Genomic DNA, 17,593 nt, shown 5'->3' with positions numbered 1-17,593 from the left:
GGGCCACAGAAGCGGAGCACACGAACTTAACCACTTGGCCACAGGGCGGCTCCCCCACGTAAGTCTTGCTGTAAAATGGAGGATCATCATCATACACTGCTTCTTTTCACCATTTTAATCACTTGTTTAATCTAGTCTGTTATCTAGTTCTTCCTACTTTCATTTCCCTTATTTCTCTTGATTAGATGTTTTTGACTGGCCTGACCTCCACTTTCAAACACAAACCTAGCTCCCAGAAGTTTACTTTGGATCAGAAGCCACCTACTTTTCGAGAAAGCATGATTGCTAATATTCAACGAGCAATTGCTACAAGTGAGACATTCTGGTTAGTGTTTTACATGGAATTTCCTCTTGCATATATCACGGAACACTAAAACCCACTTCCCATCAACCTACCTGACTCTTCTTTATTCATTAGTCCCCAGTCTGACAGTCCTCCAGGCTGTCGATCCCATCGCTTTTTATTTCACTAATTTGTCCGCTTTTCTCATTCCTACTGCGGCCATCCGGATCCACAACACTCTATTTGTTGCTCAAACTATTGCAATTCTTTCCCTATGCTCTCCTTTCCATCCTTTCTCACCTTCCAATCTATTCTCCATTTTGTGAGAATAGTATTTTTTAAAAATACAAACGTGATTAAGACTTTTCAATGACTTCACAATGCTCTTGGAGTCAAGTAAAAGAATCTCACAAGGCCCTTCCATGACATGCCCCTGCCAACATTTCGTACCTCATTGCTCACCCTCCTTTCCTCTGATGTAACGTTTATGGACTTCTTTCCTTTATTTGCACCAAGATCCAGGGGAAGAAACAGTGACTACATAAACAGGGAGCGGACAAAATGAATCCACCTACACTCCTCTCAAGAAAACAGCAAAACCAACCTGATTCCAAAGATGAGTAATTGGGTGCTGCTCATTCCAGCTGTGTGCACGGTAGTGTCTTTATTTAACCTCTAAATTTTTTCCACAAAGACAAATTAAGGATAATCTGCGAGACTGTGTTCTGTTATGCAATGGGACAGGTTTAGAGAAAGTAGCTAATCAGGTAAAACATGTTGAAGAGAGGCAGAGGTCAACCCTGAGATATTCTGAAGGGTAGAGGAAGAAGATGGGAGGAGTACAGGCACGATGTCACGGTTTGGAGATATAAAGATTAAAAAAAATTATTGTCCCAGATACCAAAACATTTAGATTCTAGTTGGGGATATGCACAAGCAACAAACAATAGAATAATCTCTCTACTGTAACTGTGTATAAACTACTTCAGGTAATGTAGATGCAGCATAGAAGAGGTTTGCCTGGAGATGTTTCTGGAGCTTAGGGAACATCAAAGTGGAGAAATCCATTTGGATATCTGGGTTTTGAGCCCATGACAGTGGTCTTAGTGGAAGGCACAGATCTGAGAGCCTTCAGCAGATAAATCAGAGCTAAAGCCTTGAGACCGGGCAGAGAGTGGGATAAAAGACAGAATGAGCATGAGATGAGCCCCAGGAAATGCCAGGTTTAAAGGAGTATACAGAGAAGGAGCTTGTCTCACATAACACTGGAAGAGAACAAGGAGGGAGCACTATTGTAGACCTCACAGGAAGAAAGAGCTTTCTTAGACAAAATTCAGCAAGCGTTTTAAATGAGGATAAGAAGCTATATAAAAGAACAACAACAAAAAACACCCTTGGATTTAGAAAAAAAGAAATCATTGACAAACTTAGCCACAGCAATTGGAAAGGAATGGGGAGGGCAGAACACAGTGACAAAGTGAGGAGGGTGCACATTCGAGTATGTAGGAAAAGAGTATAATTTTCTTTTCATTGAAGTTGAGTACAAAAAGAAAGACTAGTGGGGGGGTGGGGGGAGGGCACAGAGGGGCAAGTGGTGTACCCACAACATGACTAACAAAAATGTACAACTGAAATCTCACAAGGTTGTAATCTATCATAACATTAATAAAAAAAAAAAAAAAGAAAGACTAGTGACAGCATGGAAGATTGGATAAAGGGTTAAGAAAGGCTTGTTAGCTTTGTCTTTCTTTTTTCTTTTGATTTTAAGATGAGAAAGCCTAGAAATGACTACATGCTGACGTGAAAGAGCAAATAAAGTTAGAGATCTTGAAGAAAGCGGAAAGAAAGGAAATAACTTCCAGCGAAAGATCCCTGAGGAGGTGGGAGGTGGGAGGGCCCCAATCTAGCAGAGGTAGCGGGATGATTTAGGTAGTCAAAGAAACAGAGAAGACAGTACACATGCGAACTTACACAGAGGAGATTTCTTTGATGGTTGGTTGATTTGTCTGTTTGTTTTGGAAATAATACATGATTTAAAAGCAGTGCATGTCTGGTGCCCATTTGTTCATTACCTCTTTAAGAAAATACATTTCACTTCATAGACAATAGACTTGAGTCAAAACGAATTTCAAGTTGGAGGTCTTTTGGAGGCGATAGGGAGGTCAGGGAAAGAGGCAGAGACAGAGAGATAGAGAGAAATTCTTAACACATTATTCTTTATCTGGCTAACATGAATGTCTCTGACCTTTAAACTTCCATGCAAAAAACTGGCTACTTACTTGGGCCGGCTCCGTGAACGAGTGATTAAGTTCATGCTCTCTGCCGCAGCGGCCCAGGGTTTCATTGGTTTGGATCCTGGGCGTGGACATGGCACCACTCATCAAGCCATGCTGAGGCGGCATCCCACACAGCACAACCAGAAGGACCTACGACTAGAATATACAACTATGTACTGGGGGGCTCTGGGGAGAAAGGAAAAAAAAAGAATAAGATTGGCAACAGATATTAGCTCAGGTGCCAATCTTAAAAAACAAACAAAAACCCTGGCTACTTAAGGAAAACAGTGCCTCCTTAAAACCATCCTCAACATAATCATGGACCAACTGGAATCCAAAATTTGGTGGCAGTGAAACAGAATTTCTGATGTCAGGCTGGAACAAAACAACTTTCTTATCTACCAAATTGACGTCCACCTGTCACTTCAGGATAAGGCAACTTTGCTGTCACGGTGTATCAGGAACAGCCTTCAAATGTTAAAAGGTAATAATTCCAAAGCCCTATACAGTACAGGCTTAACTTGCACTACTGATAAGGGTGTGTGAGTTCTACAGACTAAAGAAGCTAGCCAATCTTTTCTTTAATGTAGCAATCTTACTGAGGTATCTTTTTACCGAAGGCGAGGGGTACCTCCTAAGACAAGTGTTCCACTTGACTAACATATTGCTGATTGACCCATAAGAGAGGAGCTGAGGAAGCTCTCTCAGTCCTAGGAGAGGGCTACTCAGTTCAAGATCTAATAAATGGTGACAGAGACCATCCCGGGACTACACAGTGGCTTCTGCAATTCATCTTGATTTGGTTAGTACAGATGGATAGAAGCTTCCAGAGCAGTGGTGAGGCAAGATTCAAAGTAACAGAGGACAGATGTTTCTGCTTTCAATGGATTTCAGGTAGTCTGTATAACACTGAGATGTTGTGATAACACAGAGAGAAGCAACAAAAATGGCAGAAACTAGCATCCATACTACTGAAAATCATCCCATGTCCAAGGGTGGTGAGCGTCAGCAAAGTTTTTTTTAAAGTATCATCATGAATTATAGTGTCTTATTAATATTTACTATTAAGACTGTTTTTTAAAGAAAATTTTTAAATATCTTTGAAGTGTCAAACATGCAAGCTCTTTTGTGGCCAGAGAAATATGGTAGTGAGATGCCAGAGAAATATTGTCGAAATCAGATCACAAGTCCACATTACCACGTTATGACAAATGATCCAAATTAGCAGGAATAGGGTATTTAGAAAGACCAAAACTATAAACTTTAGCAAATACAGATAGCTAATATCATAGCTTCCTTTATAAATTAACTATACTGAAATACATAGTTTTTAAAAATTAAGGAAAGTGGGACTTCACAATTACTTCAGAGTCTAAAATCAATTCACATTATTTTCCAAAGTGAAGAAGATATTTATGATCCTCAATAAATAAAAGCAATGCAGAGATTACTTTAAAATAAAATTGAATGAGATGGCTGTGAAATTGGATTTAAATGCTATGGTTAAACTAAAAATATTTGTTCCTCTTAATTAAAGATTAAGAAACGATGTCCAGAAAAGTTTCCTTTCCTGTAGTGACTGTCCAGATCATCATGACAGGCAAACAACATCAGGATTTTAGGATACTTTATATGAGGTTTCCAGAAGATCTCGGATGATTTTCATACCTTCTAATAATGGGACTATAATTTAAAAGTGGACAAAGTCCTCAAAAGAAAATTACGGATCTACTCATCCTCCTAACCTATGAGAACATCTTTTTATATTGTGAATTCTATATGAGACAATGAGTGATTTTTTTTGTATCTGTATAGGAAAACAAATCTAATATATTCTCTTGAAGTTTTCTCAGAGTCCACAACAATATTGATCTCTCAGTGGTGTATTCTTGTTCAAACTGAGTTCCTCAAGCCATAAATCTATACCATACTCTTAATCATAGGGTCATGAGACTTTAAAACAAAAAAGATTTATAATAATAACACAGTAAAAGTTGATCCTAGTGAGCCAGATGAAGCACAAACCTAGCGCGGGGAATAAAACTCTTGGATGAAAATATAACTCGTGCAGAAAGTCTGGCAGACCAAGAAGAACAAGTAGCTTAGAATGTGACCAGAAAAATAAATAAGAAAAGATAATGGCAATCACCTTTCTGTGCTATGTAAGCACACTAAGCACACTGAGTTCTGATGTCGTACTTTCAGCTGTAACAATCTCGTCGAACAGAAGATCAGGAAGTTAAATAGATACTATGTTCTTGTTTAATGAGCTAATTCAAAGAATAGAATAATGTCAAATTTTAATTCACTTCCAGAGAACAATCTGTACTGCCCTACAAATTTTATTGAGAATTGTGTCGGGTTTCGGTGGCTGTGTTAATATTCAGGATTGCCCTGCTAGAAAACTGTAAGGCCAGTCTTCACATCTTAATAAATTCTTAATAAATTTCTTAATAAATTTCTATGGCTACCATCTAATCATTATTTTGAAAGCTTTCTTCACTTATAGTGCCAAGCAAACATTACAGTGCGCAAGCCGAGATTATAGTGTGGCGAGATGGTGCATGATGATTACTGGGAAACTGTTGGACAGTTTTCAGAATCTCTACATCCACAAAACCAGTTTTAGATAAAATTCAAGATCACAGATTGCTATATGACTCGGCAGAGCAATTAGCGTAAAAATCTCAAAGCAAGACGGTCTCCAATTTTCATTCCCCGTCACTCTCCCCACTCCACCCCAGCAAGATCCTTCAGATAAGAGACATTATTTCAAATACACAGCAAATTAGTTCAGGCTGAAAGGGCCTCAGGAATCAACAAGTCTAACGGTTTGTAAACTTTCTTTTTGGTGATGAAATTCTATTTTATTTTTTTCCCCTAAGAAAATGTATATAGAACTCTAAACAGAAAGGGAATTAAAGTGGAGTATGTGGGGTTGAAGGAGGCCGAGGGTACAGAGCGACATGTGAAGCTTTGCCACCACTGCCACTCTGGCTCCACACAAGAGCTTTGCATGTGCATGTGTGTTACAGATTAGTACACACATGAAGCATATGCATATGTACTTATATAGATGTATTTGTGTATGTGTGTGTATACAGTGGCAAGTGCATAGGCGTATACAAACAAATAAATATATGTCTGTGTGTGCATGTATAATCTTCCTCTAAGTGCTCCAATTCTGAGCATTTTATTTTCATGCTTAAGAGGAAAGATATTTTTTAAAAAGAGGAGTTGGAATGCTCCCAAATGATTTTAATGAGGGCTTATATCAAAACTGAACAAAGAATTTTTAAAACATGGAAATCAATCCCTCAAAAAACACAAAATCTTTAATTTTAGCAAGTGGAAAACAGGAACGTATAAAAATTTTAATTCATCATGACCAAGTGCCTGGAATGTGAGCCTAATTTAATATCTGAAGGTCAATTAATATAACATACCACATTAAAAGAATAAAGGAGGCAAATCACACAATCACCTCGATAAATGCATTAAAAACATTTAGTAGATTCAATAGCCACTTACGCAAAAACTCTCAGCAGGCTAGAAATAGAAGGAACTTCCTTAACATGACAAAGCCAACTATGAAGAGCCTCCAGTTAACATTATGTTTATTGTTGAAATATTAAACAATTTTCTCCTAAGATACAGAGGAAGCCAATTACATTCAACATTGTACTGAAGGCCCTAGTCAGTGCGCTAATTAAGAAAAGAAAAGCATAAAGATTGGAAAGGAAGAATTAAAACTGTTCCTAGTTGCAGAAGATATGATTGCTTGTGAAGAAAATCCTAGGAAACGTAAAAAAAATTTAACTACTAGAATTTATAAGTGAATCTTTCAAGGACATGATTGTAAAAGACCAATGTAAAAATCAAATGTATTTCTATATACCTTCAATAAACATTTGGAAAATATTATTTTAAATGAAATTTTCCAAAATAACTCAGGAATAAATTTGAGAGATTTGCAAAACATCCTCACTGAAAACAGTGAAATAGTACTGAAGAAATTGAAGAGGACCTAAATAAAATATGAGATATACCACGTGCATTAACTGGAAGTTCCAATATCATTAAGATGTCCATTCTCCCCAAATCTATAGATTCAACACAATACAATAGCAATCAAAATCTAATTAGCCTTTATTTTTTATAAATTGAAAAGATAGCCTAATATTTTGATGGAAAAGACATGGATTTAGAAAAAAGAACAAAACTATTGTCAGCTCAGTATTGGCATAAGGAGAGACACATAGATCAATGGAACAGACGAGAGAATTCAGAAAGAGATAGTCATGTTACAGTCAGTTGATTTTTAGATTCAAGCATCATTGTAATCCAATGAGAAAGGGCAGTCTTCTCAACAAGTGTCTCTGGAAGAACTGGGTATCTGTATGAGAGAAAAAAAGGATCTCCAACCTCTACTTCAGAGCACAAAGATAAATATTATGTACCTGTTGAGTCACTGCAGCTGCTAACGTGCCCCCAAAACTGTCTCCTGCAATACAGATTCGGGTGGGATCCACTCCGTATTTTGTAAGAACTTCATCCTGAAGAAAAAACTTGACTGCAGCAAAGCTATCTTCAAACTGAGCAGGAAACTGGTGTTGAGGAGCTAGTCTATAGCTTTAAAAAAAGAACAATTGATTTAGACAATTTTTAAAAGTACCATTTATGTGGCTTTCAAATACCAAATAGACATAATTTAACACCAGGTTCTGTTGTTTAATCTTCCAAAAATCAAACTTGAGCTTTCTACTAACTTCCTATTTTGTGAAAAAACGAAAACTGGTATACAGCTTGTCAACCTCGTGTCTCAGATCCACAGGTGGCATTGCGTGTGAGGAGTAAGGAGAATGTTGAGAACTCCCTGAGGTCGTAAGTGTAATTTTTAGTCCAGCTACATTCTGGATCAGAGAGGCTTTGCAGCTTACATCATACTCTCAGTGTAACTGGCGATCGAAACATTGAAAAACAGTATTAGAAAAGCACCATGGATTTTTGAAGGCTGCAGATCTGAGAGCATATTCTAAGCAGTGTCCTATTTTTTTCAAGATCACTTAGATAAAAATTCTACGTGCTGGCAATGCTCATACCTCATCATAGACAATGCTGAGGAGTTGATTCTAGATAAAAATGTTGAAATGTAAATAACATTTAAATATGCTAGGGAGCTTGCTTGTTTCTGGTAGATTCATGTGTAAGGCACATTATCACATCATTTTTTTAATGGATACAAGTGGATTTTTCCCCTATATATTTAGGCCAGTAAAAACAGGAGAATACCTCTCTTATCTATTCTCAGGGCTAACTTCCTTTCTGATCTTCAGAATGCTAAACGTCATAAATAACTGTACTTTACATTAACTGTTGGGGAGATGATCCTTAAAATTTTATTATAAACTGTACGTATTGAGAAAGTCCTAAAAAGTATAATTTAAATACAGGTATGTACCAAAAAGAGGTTGGTGTCTATTGCTTTAAATGTAGTAGATTTAGACTTTTTAGGGCAAAAAACAACACAAATCTAAGGATTTGATAGAATATATAAGCCATGCACAAACGTATCACTATATTAAAAAAGATTTAAACTGATGAGATTTCGATTACCTCAAAAACTATGGAGGTAAAAAGGACAACAGTCTAATATTATAAATTAGAAATATCCCTAAAAACAGGAAGTCCTTCTAGGTTCTGTAAGTAACCATAACGACAATGATGGCAACCACTCTTTAGATGGATGAAATTTTCACTTTGGTTTTTTTCTCTAAACTTCCATAGCTTCCTAGCTAAACAAACAAACAAAAAACTATGTCAGAATGTCTTCTAAAAACTACTGGATTAAAAGTCTCTAATTATGCTTTTGTTGCTATGGAAGAGATGGGAGAAAAAAAATCCTCCTGAGGATGTCAGCTTCAGAAATCCAAACTATACTAGTGTAAGAAACTACTGGACCATCCTAAGACATTCTAGTATGTCGTAGCAAAATCCAGAATGTCAGATCACTTTTCCTGAGAGTGGCTTAAAATTCTCAGCTGATCTCAAACTTTACCTTCTACATTCTTCTAGACAAGAATTACTCTTAGCCCAAATACAACCTAACATCCAAAAATCTGTAATCGTTTATTTCCTCCTGTCTAGCTATGTTACTTGGGGCATAAGTAGGCCTTTAGTTTTTTAGTAGTTTTGTGTGTCTAGAGCAACACTGTTTCCAAAAACGATCGCTCTGGGCTGTCACTAAGAGATTCCCACAATCACAGGAGAATATTGAGATACTGACCCCTTTGAGGAATTGCAATGCTGACAAATAAAATGTATTAATTAAAAGAATTTGTATTTGAGGCATAACTGCCTTGATTTGGAAATCAAACCTCTACTTGGTGAAGGGCAAAATCACAGGGGTCAAAGAAAATCATTTTCTTACTCCAGTCCCACAACAACAGCATTAAGTTTGTTTGCTGTCCATCTATTCAGGAAGTCAAAAGACATCTGCTCTGAAGTGAAGAAATAAATACTCCCTGTAATTAAAATCAAAATACTCCCTGTAATTAAAAAACAATAGAAATGTTATAACTATGAACTTGGAAACAAATGTGATTTGTCATTATTACAAGGAATCTTTTTTCCCACCCGTTTCTACGCGAGGGACTGGAATCAGCATGGCATGGTCTGCAGGAGTGTCTCTTCAGCCACTCTTTCCAAGGGTGGGAAGATAACATGGCTCATCAGTATTTTGGGGAGGAAAAACTAGGTTCAGCCCATTCTAATTTTCTCTTACCTTCTGCTGTCTGCACACAATGATCCTCCCAAGAATGCTTTGTCACCTGGGGCATTCCACTCTCCTCAGCTCCTCCAGGCAATGAGTTTCACAAGCAGGAGGCAGAGGATGTAGGCAGCAGCACTAGCCACTACAGACGGATTAATCTCTCCAGTGCAAGGGTGACTGACTATCAACAACACCTACACATGCATTCTCCAAAGCCTTCATAAAAGAATGGTCATGTTTTGACTTTCATTTACTTGAATTCCATGTATAATCTTTCAATTGGTTTAGAATTCAGGGGAGAAAGAAAGTACTAATAGATGCATTGACTCTCTCAAACTGCAACACTCAATAACATGATTCCTCAAAACCTCCATTTTCTTTAAATATCCCACATTATGAAATGGTCCAACAACCTTGGCATTTAAGATAGAGATCTTGAGAGAGCCTCTGACAAGTCAGTGTGTGCACTTAGATGTACTTATCTGATGTGGGGTGGGTGAGCCACGGAGTCAAAAGAAAGATTTCTTGGACTCTCAAGGTCTGGCAGTAATGCTCTTTTATTCAGAGAATAGTGTGGAATTGCATGGGGACAAGACCCATGGGCAGTAAAGAGCTGCTGCAAACATGGGTTGAGGGTAGGGCTAAATTTAAGGCATAGGTATGTGAGTTATCTCTTTACAAGACAAAGGAAAGAATATGTAAAAATAAGTTGTTAAAATGGTATCAGTGCAGGTGGGGTCTGGTTATTGAGTGGTCTTAGATAAGAATCAAACCAGATTAAGTAAATGGCTGAAGCCCCCACCTTAAATATTATTTTTAGCTAAAGACAAAGGAGGATGTTGGGAGTGGAGGGGGAGTCATCATGGGAGATGACCACACAAGAACAGTAAAGAAATGCAGATTTAAGTCCCTGCCTTTGGCATTGATTAAGGGTTTCTAGAGATAAGGTCATCCCCTCTTCTTCCTGGTACAGAGAGGGAGACACCTTTACAGATGGAGATTTCCTTTACAATGTAAGTGCCTCTTAACAAAGGGTAAGTAAATTCTACTTTTCAGAGCCTCCTTCCCATCTGCAATTTTTAAAAGTAACCAGCCTAAAATAATCCTCATCATATGCATTCTGGCATGCTTGGCACACAAGCCATCAGCTCTCCCTGCAACACACACGTACACCCACACACACACAAACACACACACACACTTCTCTCCCCAGGTACTCTCACCAGTTTATCAGTGCCCCAGCAACAACACCTTGGCAAATCTGTGACATCTGCTATGACTTTATTTATTATAAGATTCTGGAAATCCAGAGAATTCTAGAGTTGTGATCCAAATTCAAACTTTCCAAGGCATCTTCTCACATAGTAGCAAAACTTCAAATTGAAAACTAATTAAACACAGCTGTGTAACAACCTTGAAAACAGAAAAGTAAATGACCTAGTCTTTTAAGTAGAAAAATAATGTTTTCATTAAAAATTGCGTCAATAATTTGCAAGGAAAGTCCATGCACAGATGAAGGCCAAAATGTACAAGATATAAAAACCCCCTGACTTTCATGTTTAAAGCCTGTGGGGCCCTGGAATTGGCCACCCCAAGATACATCTCTTTGGCATGAGGATTATTTGGGGCTGGTTACTTTTATAATCTGCAGACAGGAAAGCAACTGAAAAGAAGAATGCCTTGGAGTCATGCTATCAGCCTATACTTATAAGAATGATCATAACAATCAACAGCTAACTGTACGAAGAGTTTTAAGATGTTTATCTAGAATAGAAAGTCTTTTTCTAAAGCACAAGAGCTGGATTTCTCATCTCAGTGTTGCAAATTATCCAGTTTTATATTTTGTAATTTTCACCTTGTAGACTGTAAAAAGAATAAAACAAACACGAGAGGCTCCCTGTTTCCTCTGGCCTTCTACATTTAGCCCCTTGTTTCTACTCTGTGGCTAGCTACCTTCCCCACACTGTGAATGTTGAGCAGCTGAGAAGACATAAGGCTCGCAAAAGCAATATTCTTGTAATTGTGATTGTGATTGCTTGTGGAAAGCAATACTCTTGTGATGGTTTTCAGGATTCTACCAACCAATCCAAGCAAGGGACATGAACAGAGGAGTGACCCCCAACCATGAGTTTTTGTCAAAGTTGAGTACTGCTGCCTAAGCTGAAGCTGCAGGGGGTCGCATTCAATTTTTCCCAGCCCACAAAAAACCCATAACCCTTCTTCAACTGAGGAGCCACGTGGTCTTCAAATGCTCCCTGAGGCTCTTCACCTGAAGAAAGTATTTAATCTCTTTTAGAGTCACCTAAGTCATTTTCTTTTGACAAAGTCACTGTGAAATTTGTAACTGATTATGGTTTTTTCCCATATGTTAATTGTCAGAAAGCTAGGAAGAGGAAAACTAGAAAGCCACAATTGCAGCCAAACCATTTTAGAGCTTTGTACATTAATCTGAGTCTTTGTGCCTTGTTAATTTTCCATATTTATCTTCTCTTTGATTACTCATTACTAATATTTGGTTAAGTGTAGCTTGTTATATTGTAGATATCTTTATAAGGTTCTCAAACTATTTGGAACCAAATGGGACTTAGAGAAAGAGAAAAGGTAAAAAAAAAAAAATTCATTAATTACCTGTGTGGCTTTCTTCAGTTCTATTCATTTAATTTTATGATGTGAATTAAATAGAACAGTGGCCCTCATATGCCAGCATTCTATGATGGAGTTTTCATAAAGGTATATTTATCCACATTTTTGTTTTGAATCTGCCATTTATGCCTCTTAGAATCATCGCCAGAGATGGGTAAGGAAACTGGACTTCCTGGGAAGAGCTTATTCTTGCCTAGTTCTATTTGTGTTTTCCTTTTAGAAGCAAGGTTAGCAAGCATTCTGAGCTTTACCACAGTGAGCGTCGTTATCAGTAATGACAAAGTTGATCTTTTAGCGCCAACAGCGTGTGATCCCAAATGACCGTTTCCAACATCCCCATCACTTCAGTGTTTCTGCTCTTCAACATATTCTGATCCCAAAGGAAAAAAGTTTTACTAACTGACTTGTCCACGTCCTACTTTCACTTGATGTAACTCTATTCAATATAAAACCTGAGGAGAAGAAAGTGATTACCAAAAAGCAAAACAAAAACAGAAGTCATAATCTCCATAATATTTTTTCGCCAAATCTGTCTATGTCTCTCTCTCTATTAGATATCTAATATTTATAGCTTTGCTTACACATATGAGTAGGTATATATGCTTGTATACATAAGTATGTATATTTATATAAAATAGTTCTTACAGCAAAAACATACAGCCAGTTATACGTTTTCCTTATACAGTAAACTTACTGAAACTTCCAAAACAAAAAGCACCACCATGAATATAGATTACAGCTCGTCGTGGCATTTTGGACTTTCTCTTTGGCGTGTACAAACGTACTGGAATATCAGCAAATGCTGTCTCAATCACTGTGACGTGTTCATCTGAAAGTGGGTCGGTATGGTCCAGCTTGAATATGATCGATACAAACTCTTCATATTTCATAATACCTGCATTTTCAAAACATGTGGCCTGTAAGAGCAAAACAAAATTAAACATTTCCATCTTTAAATAACATCAAATGCATATAAGGAGAAAACTAAAAAACAAACAAAATAAATAAACAGAATGTTTGCAAAAATTATTTCCAAATCATACTGTATAGATCTTATGGCATAATCTTATTGCCTTTGAAAATCTCAAGTATCCTGTATTTAAGATAACGATGTCATTCAAAAGCTTCCAATTTACTGGCAGTTTTTATGTGTATTGTAATTATTTCTTAATTGTAAATTCTTATTTGAAAATTTTCCATGTCTTATAACATCTTTTCTTTTTTGCAGACATGCTGTCATATTTTCCTTTTTTTATTGTTCATTTTATTTAATCCAAAATTTTAAGTCATTTGTGACCACACTACTAACGATTCAAATATCCTGTTTTCAACTCCAAATACATTTGTGTCCTTCGTTCCCCCACTGCACACGCCCCCCCCCCCCCCAAATCCCATATTTGATATCACTGAAGAAAGCTCTCCTTGGTATTTCTAACCAGCTTCTCTAGGACCTTTGTGATATGTCACCGGACAGTTTACTCAAAAGAAAAACTCTAAAAATTATGTGGTCGATAGTATATTAAACAACTTTTCTTGCCGCAATACTACAATTATTCCAAAAAGTTTTAGGTTACACGGTCTTAGGGAACTTCTAACCCCTAGACATTAAGGATAGGGAGAGAATCAAAAGCTCTCAGTTGCAGCCAGTAAGCGTCAAAGCCAAATCTGCACCCATTTTCCTAGACCAGCCTCTTGTACTGCCACTCACTGCCTGCACGACCTTAAGCCAATTACTTGCTCTCTGTGCTTCAGTTTCCTTATCTACACAACTGTAAGAACAGTAAGAAATCCCTCAGTGGGTTGTAGTAGAGGTTAAGTGAGTTAGGACTTTTACCACCCGTAGAAGAGTGCCTGGCACGTGTCAGGATTCAATAAATCTTTCCTTAAGTTTCCTTCGCTAAGAAGAATTCTTAAGTATTTTCATGCTAATTGAATACAATCAATTTAAGAGCACCCCTGAAAGCAAGTTTTTGGTAAATTAGGTTAATTTTTCATTTGGTGAAGTGGCTTTTAAAAGACTTTTGCCAAATTGCCTTGTTCGTCATTTCTCAGATATTTTCTATCTTGAGCAGACACTTCAGTATTTTTAAAACCATAACAAAAACTACCACTTTACAGATTATTTTGTACTCTTCTAGCATACATGATCTTTAATTTCAGAGCAATCCTGCAAAGCATTTATTATTAGTATCCCTGTTTATAGGTAAACAACATACAATGAAGGGGAAAGGAAATTTTTCAGGGTTGGAATGCTTTCTCCTACCCAGCCCCACCTTCTGATTTAACACACGACTGCAAAGTAATGCATTCATTTTTGAAGGCCACTTTATCAAGAACTTTAATTTTCACTTCCCTTTCATATGTTGAAAAATTAACTTTTCTTACAGATATCACAACTTTGAGTTACAAAATTCAGTACTGACAAGAATAAAATTGTTTTCCATAGAACCAAAGACTGTAGAATAATCTTTAAAGTAACTATGTGTGTGGTTTATTATTATATTTTTTAATATAAAGGGTAATGCATATACAATATCAAATACATCAATTGCATAATTTTACTATAGATGGATAATGGTAAGAACAATTTGTAGCTGAGAAAGTAAGAGTAGAAGTTTAGAGTTGGATATTATGCTAATGTTATATTTTTGGTGATAACATCAATATCAGTCACTGAGTTTTAAATATGTATGAAATAATCAAGGAAGATAGCAGCAGTTTCTCTGTGGAGCCGACATTTGCTTATCCACATATTCTTTCATTTTATGTAAATTCAAGGAGTAAGAGCGTTGAGAAAGAAAGTTATGGTGAAGAGCCTCTAGAAGTGATCAGAAAGAGAAATATCAAGACTCAGCAGACACAGACAGGAGCTGGCTGTGGTTTCACAGAACTGTCATCTGCTTACAAAGCACCACAGGACAGCCCCTCCCTCCTGTTCCATGGATTGCTCTCTCTTCTCCGATCATCTGCTGCTGGTGTTGCCTTCTCTTTTCAGCCTCTTATTGTTATTACCATGGAAGAACCTTCCTGGCAGCCACCCGGTTTGGCAGAGAGCATGGTTTTGAAATGAGGCAGTCCTGAGTTCAAATTCTGGAGCTGTCACTTTCTAGCTGCATGAGCTCTGCTGAGCCTCTTTTTCTTTCTCCATAAATTGGTAAAAATAATTGGAGTATAGTGGGGATAAGAAGAGGTACATATTCTAGAAAGCCTATACATTTGAAGAGCTCAAAAATGTTAGTATCTAACCATACTCCCTCTTACTAAGGAGCTATTTTTGCTTGAATTCATAATCCATCCTGCATATTCCAAGTCGGACAATCCCTGAAATCCAGCAATTAAAAACTGAAGATGCACAATGGAAGCCACTGAAATAGTAAGAGCCCTACATGAATGTCAAACAGGTACAAACATTAATAATGCTTACCTGTACACTATAAGATAATTACAGGACTAGGTTGTCCCTGACCACTCAAATCTAAGCCAAGTTATCAAATAAACTTCAAAGCTTTTCCCTTCAACAATGCCATTTATTTTATGCATAGCACAATATACAGGGTATTTACATTTAGACATAAAGTCCTTGGGAACAAGAAATCTATCTCACTCAGTTTTGCACAGATGCAGCAAGTTTTATTTACTTAATTTTATGTAACTGATTTATGCTAACAAAGAAACAAGCAATGATTATTTTAAAACAGTAATTAACAGACAGTTCATAGGCACTGATTTTTAGTCAATAAGGCATCCCAATATCTAGGAGAAAAAATGTGACTTACCACAAAATCAATAGTTTTAATAAATGCATCCAAGGCCCTTACTTTCCAGGGTTCTTCAATGTTGCCTGGTACAGGTACACAAATATAAAAATCAAAGAGAACACAAAGCAGCCCCAAACAGAGAGCTTTGAATGTCATGATATCCCTCTTCCAGCCTCTTCAGAGGGCCGAGATTAAAACTTTTCTATGAGTACTAAATATAGAGCAGAACAAACACAGACTGGGAACCCTTTCGGGTAGTATGGTTTTCTGAACAACAGACAGCTAATTTTCAATCCAAATTTTACAGCTCAGTAGTAACTTGTTTTGCAACTATATAGACTCTGAGACAGGTGGTGTAATTTGTCACTTCTTGCCTGTATTATTAGCAGGTGATTAAAAACTTGCACAATGTTTCCTCACCTGGGATGCCATTGTCATTTTGAAACAGCCTGATTGTTAAGACATAAACAAGAGCCTAAATGACAGTGCTGAAGAAGCCATGGAGGAAAATTTTGTGATTGGTGGGTTGCAACGTTTTGCAAGAAGTTCAAAAAAAACTTTAGCTGATATTTAGTCAAACTCCAGGCTTATGCCATTAGCATGGATTACTAACCATGTTAACAAACCCTGCTTGTTGTGGTGGACCAAGCTTTGGGCCAAAAGATAGGGGGTGTAGCGTCTTGTCTAAGTTCCATCATCATCAAACTGGAACTTTTTCATAGACTGAAGCACCACAAGGTTTGGTATCAGTGTCTCAGAAAACACTGTTTTTTTTAAAGGATTACATAGTGACTCCATTCATATGGTTAAGTGGTAAATATTTCAAATTAATCTACATCAAAAACTCAGCCTAGGGTGTCAGGAAACATCAAGGACAAATACTGGTCTCATGCCTCCCACAAACTGTGAGCCTGAGAGAGATCTGGGCATGAAGCTGATCACCTGGAAGTTCTTTAGAGATGCAAAAACTAGAGATTTTCCATCTGATATGTCAGGACCTAGTAAAGAAATGAACAGTCACAGGTCAATAAACCCACAATTCTCAAGCTCATCAACCAGGAAGCAGTACTTACGGGAAGTAATTTTTAGTGATAGATTTCAATCCAATCAGCTGTCCAATATAAGTATATATTGGATCTCTTGAAAGTAGAAATATTAACTACGAAGTCTATCATAAACTTAATTGTTAAAATGTTTATTTTGGGGGCTGGCCCCATGGCGTAGTGGTTAAGCTCAGCGTGCTCCATTTTGGCGGCTCAGGTTTGCAGGTTTGGGTCCAAGACGTGGACCTCCACCACTCATCAAGCCATGCTGTGGTGGCAACCCACAAACGAAATGGAGGAAGAGTGGCACAGATGTTAGCTCAGGGCTAATCTTCCTCACCAAAAAAAAAAAAATTTATTTTTATTCATCTATGTTGCAGTCTTCCCTGAATCCCCTAGGCATAACTTAGTAATAGAGTTTATCATTCAAAGTAGAACATCGTTAAAAGTGAAAGAGACACTGTTAATAATAACTCAGATAAACTAGAACTGTCCTGGACAAACTGGGACATAGAGTCTTAACCTAATTCTAACTCTTTCATCAAATTTAGTTTAATTTGTATGCTTGCCTTCTCAAGGAAGGAAGACATCATACTTTTTTTATCCTTGTAAACTCTGCATGTAGATGTACATTTTACATAAATTAATGGATGTCCTGGTTAAGTGATTAATTAACGCTTGTGGATACTAAGAAGGAGGAAATCTCAAATCCGTCAACAGCAACGGCATGTGGAAACTAAAATCAGAAATGGTCAGTGACGACAGGAGCAAGAGAAATACAGAGTTAAGGTGAAGATAAGTTCTCTGCCTTCACACCA

General features: G+C 37.2%; 1 protein-coding gene across 3 annotated transcripts in view; it reads right to left on the bottom strand.

Moving 5' to 3' along the window:
• Window positions 1-16,051, bottom strand: part of AADACL2 (arylacetamide deacetylase like 2) — a 28,489-nt gene extending 12,438 nt beyond the window's left edge. For 2 of the 3 annotated variants that reach the window (XM_046666669.1, XM_046666660.1), the window contains exons 1-4: window positions 15,751-16,051; window positions 12,669-12,891; window positions 8,990-9,107; window positions 7,020-7,191 (exon numbers count right to left, since the gene is read on the bottom strand). In XM_046666669.1, the coding sequence (XP_046522625.1) occupies window positions 7,020-7,191; window positions 8,990-9,107; window positions 12,669-12,891; window positions 15,751-15,888 (651 nt within the window). In that variant the 5' untranslated portion in view covers window positions 15,889-16,051. The remainder of the gene's footprint in view (window positions 1-7,019; window positions 7,192-8,989; window positions 9,108-12,668; window positions 12,892-15,750) is intronic. The other variant, XM_046666678.1, reaches the window with a different exon arrangement.
• Window positions 16,052-17,593: the final 1,542 nt, after the last annotated feature.

Source organism: Equus quagga, chromosome 1 (genome assembly GCF_021613505.1).
Source record: "Equus quagga isolate Etosha38 chromosome 1, UCLA_HA_Equagga_1.0, whole genome shotgun sequence".
Taxonomy (NCBI): domain Eukaryota; kingdom Metazoa; phylum Chordata; class Mammalia; order Perissodactyla; family Equidae; genus Equus; species Equus quagga.
This window is presented reverse-complemented; position numbering and strand designations above follow the sequence as displayed.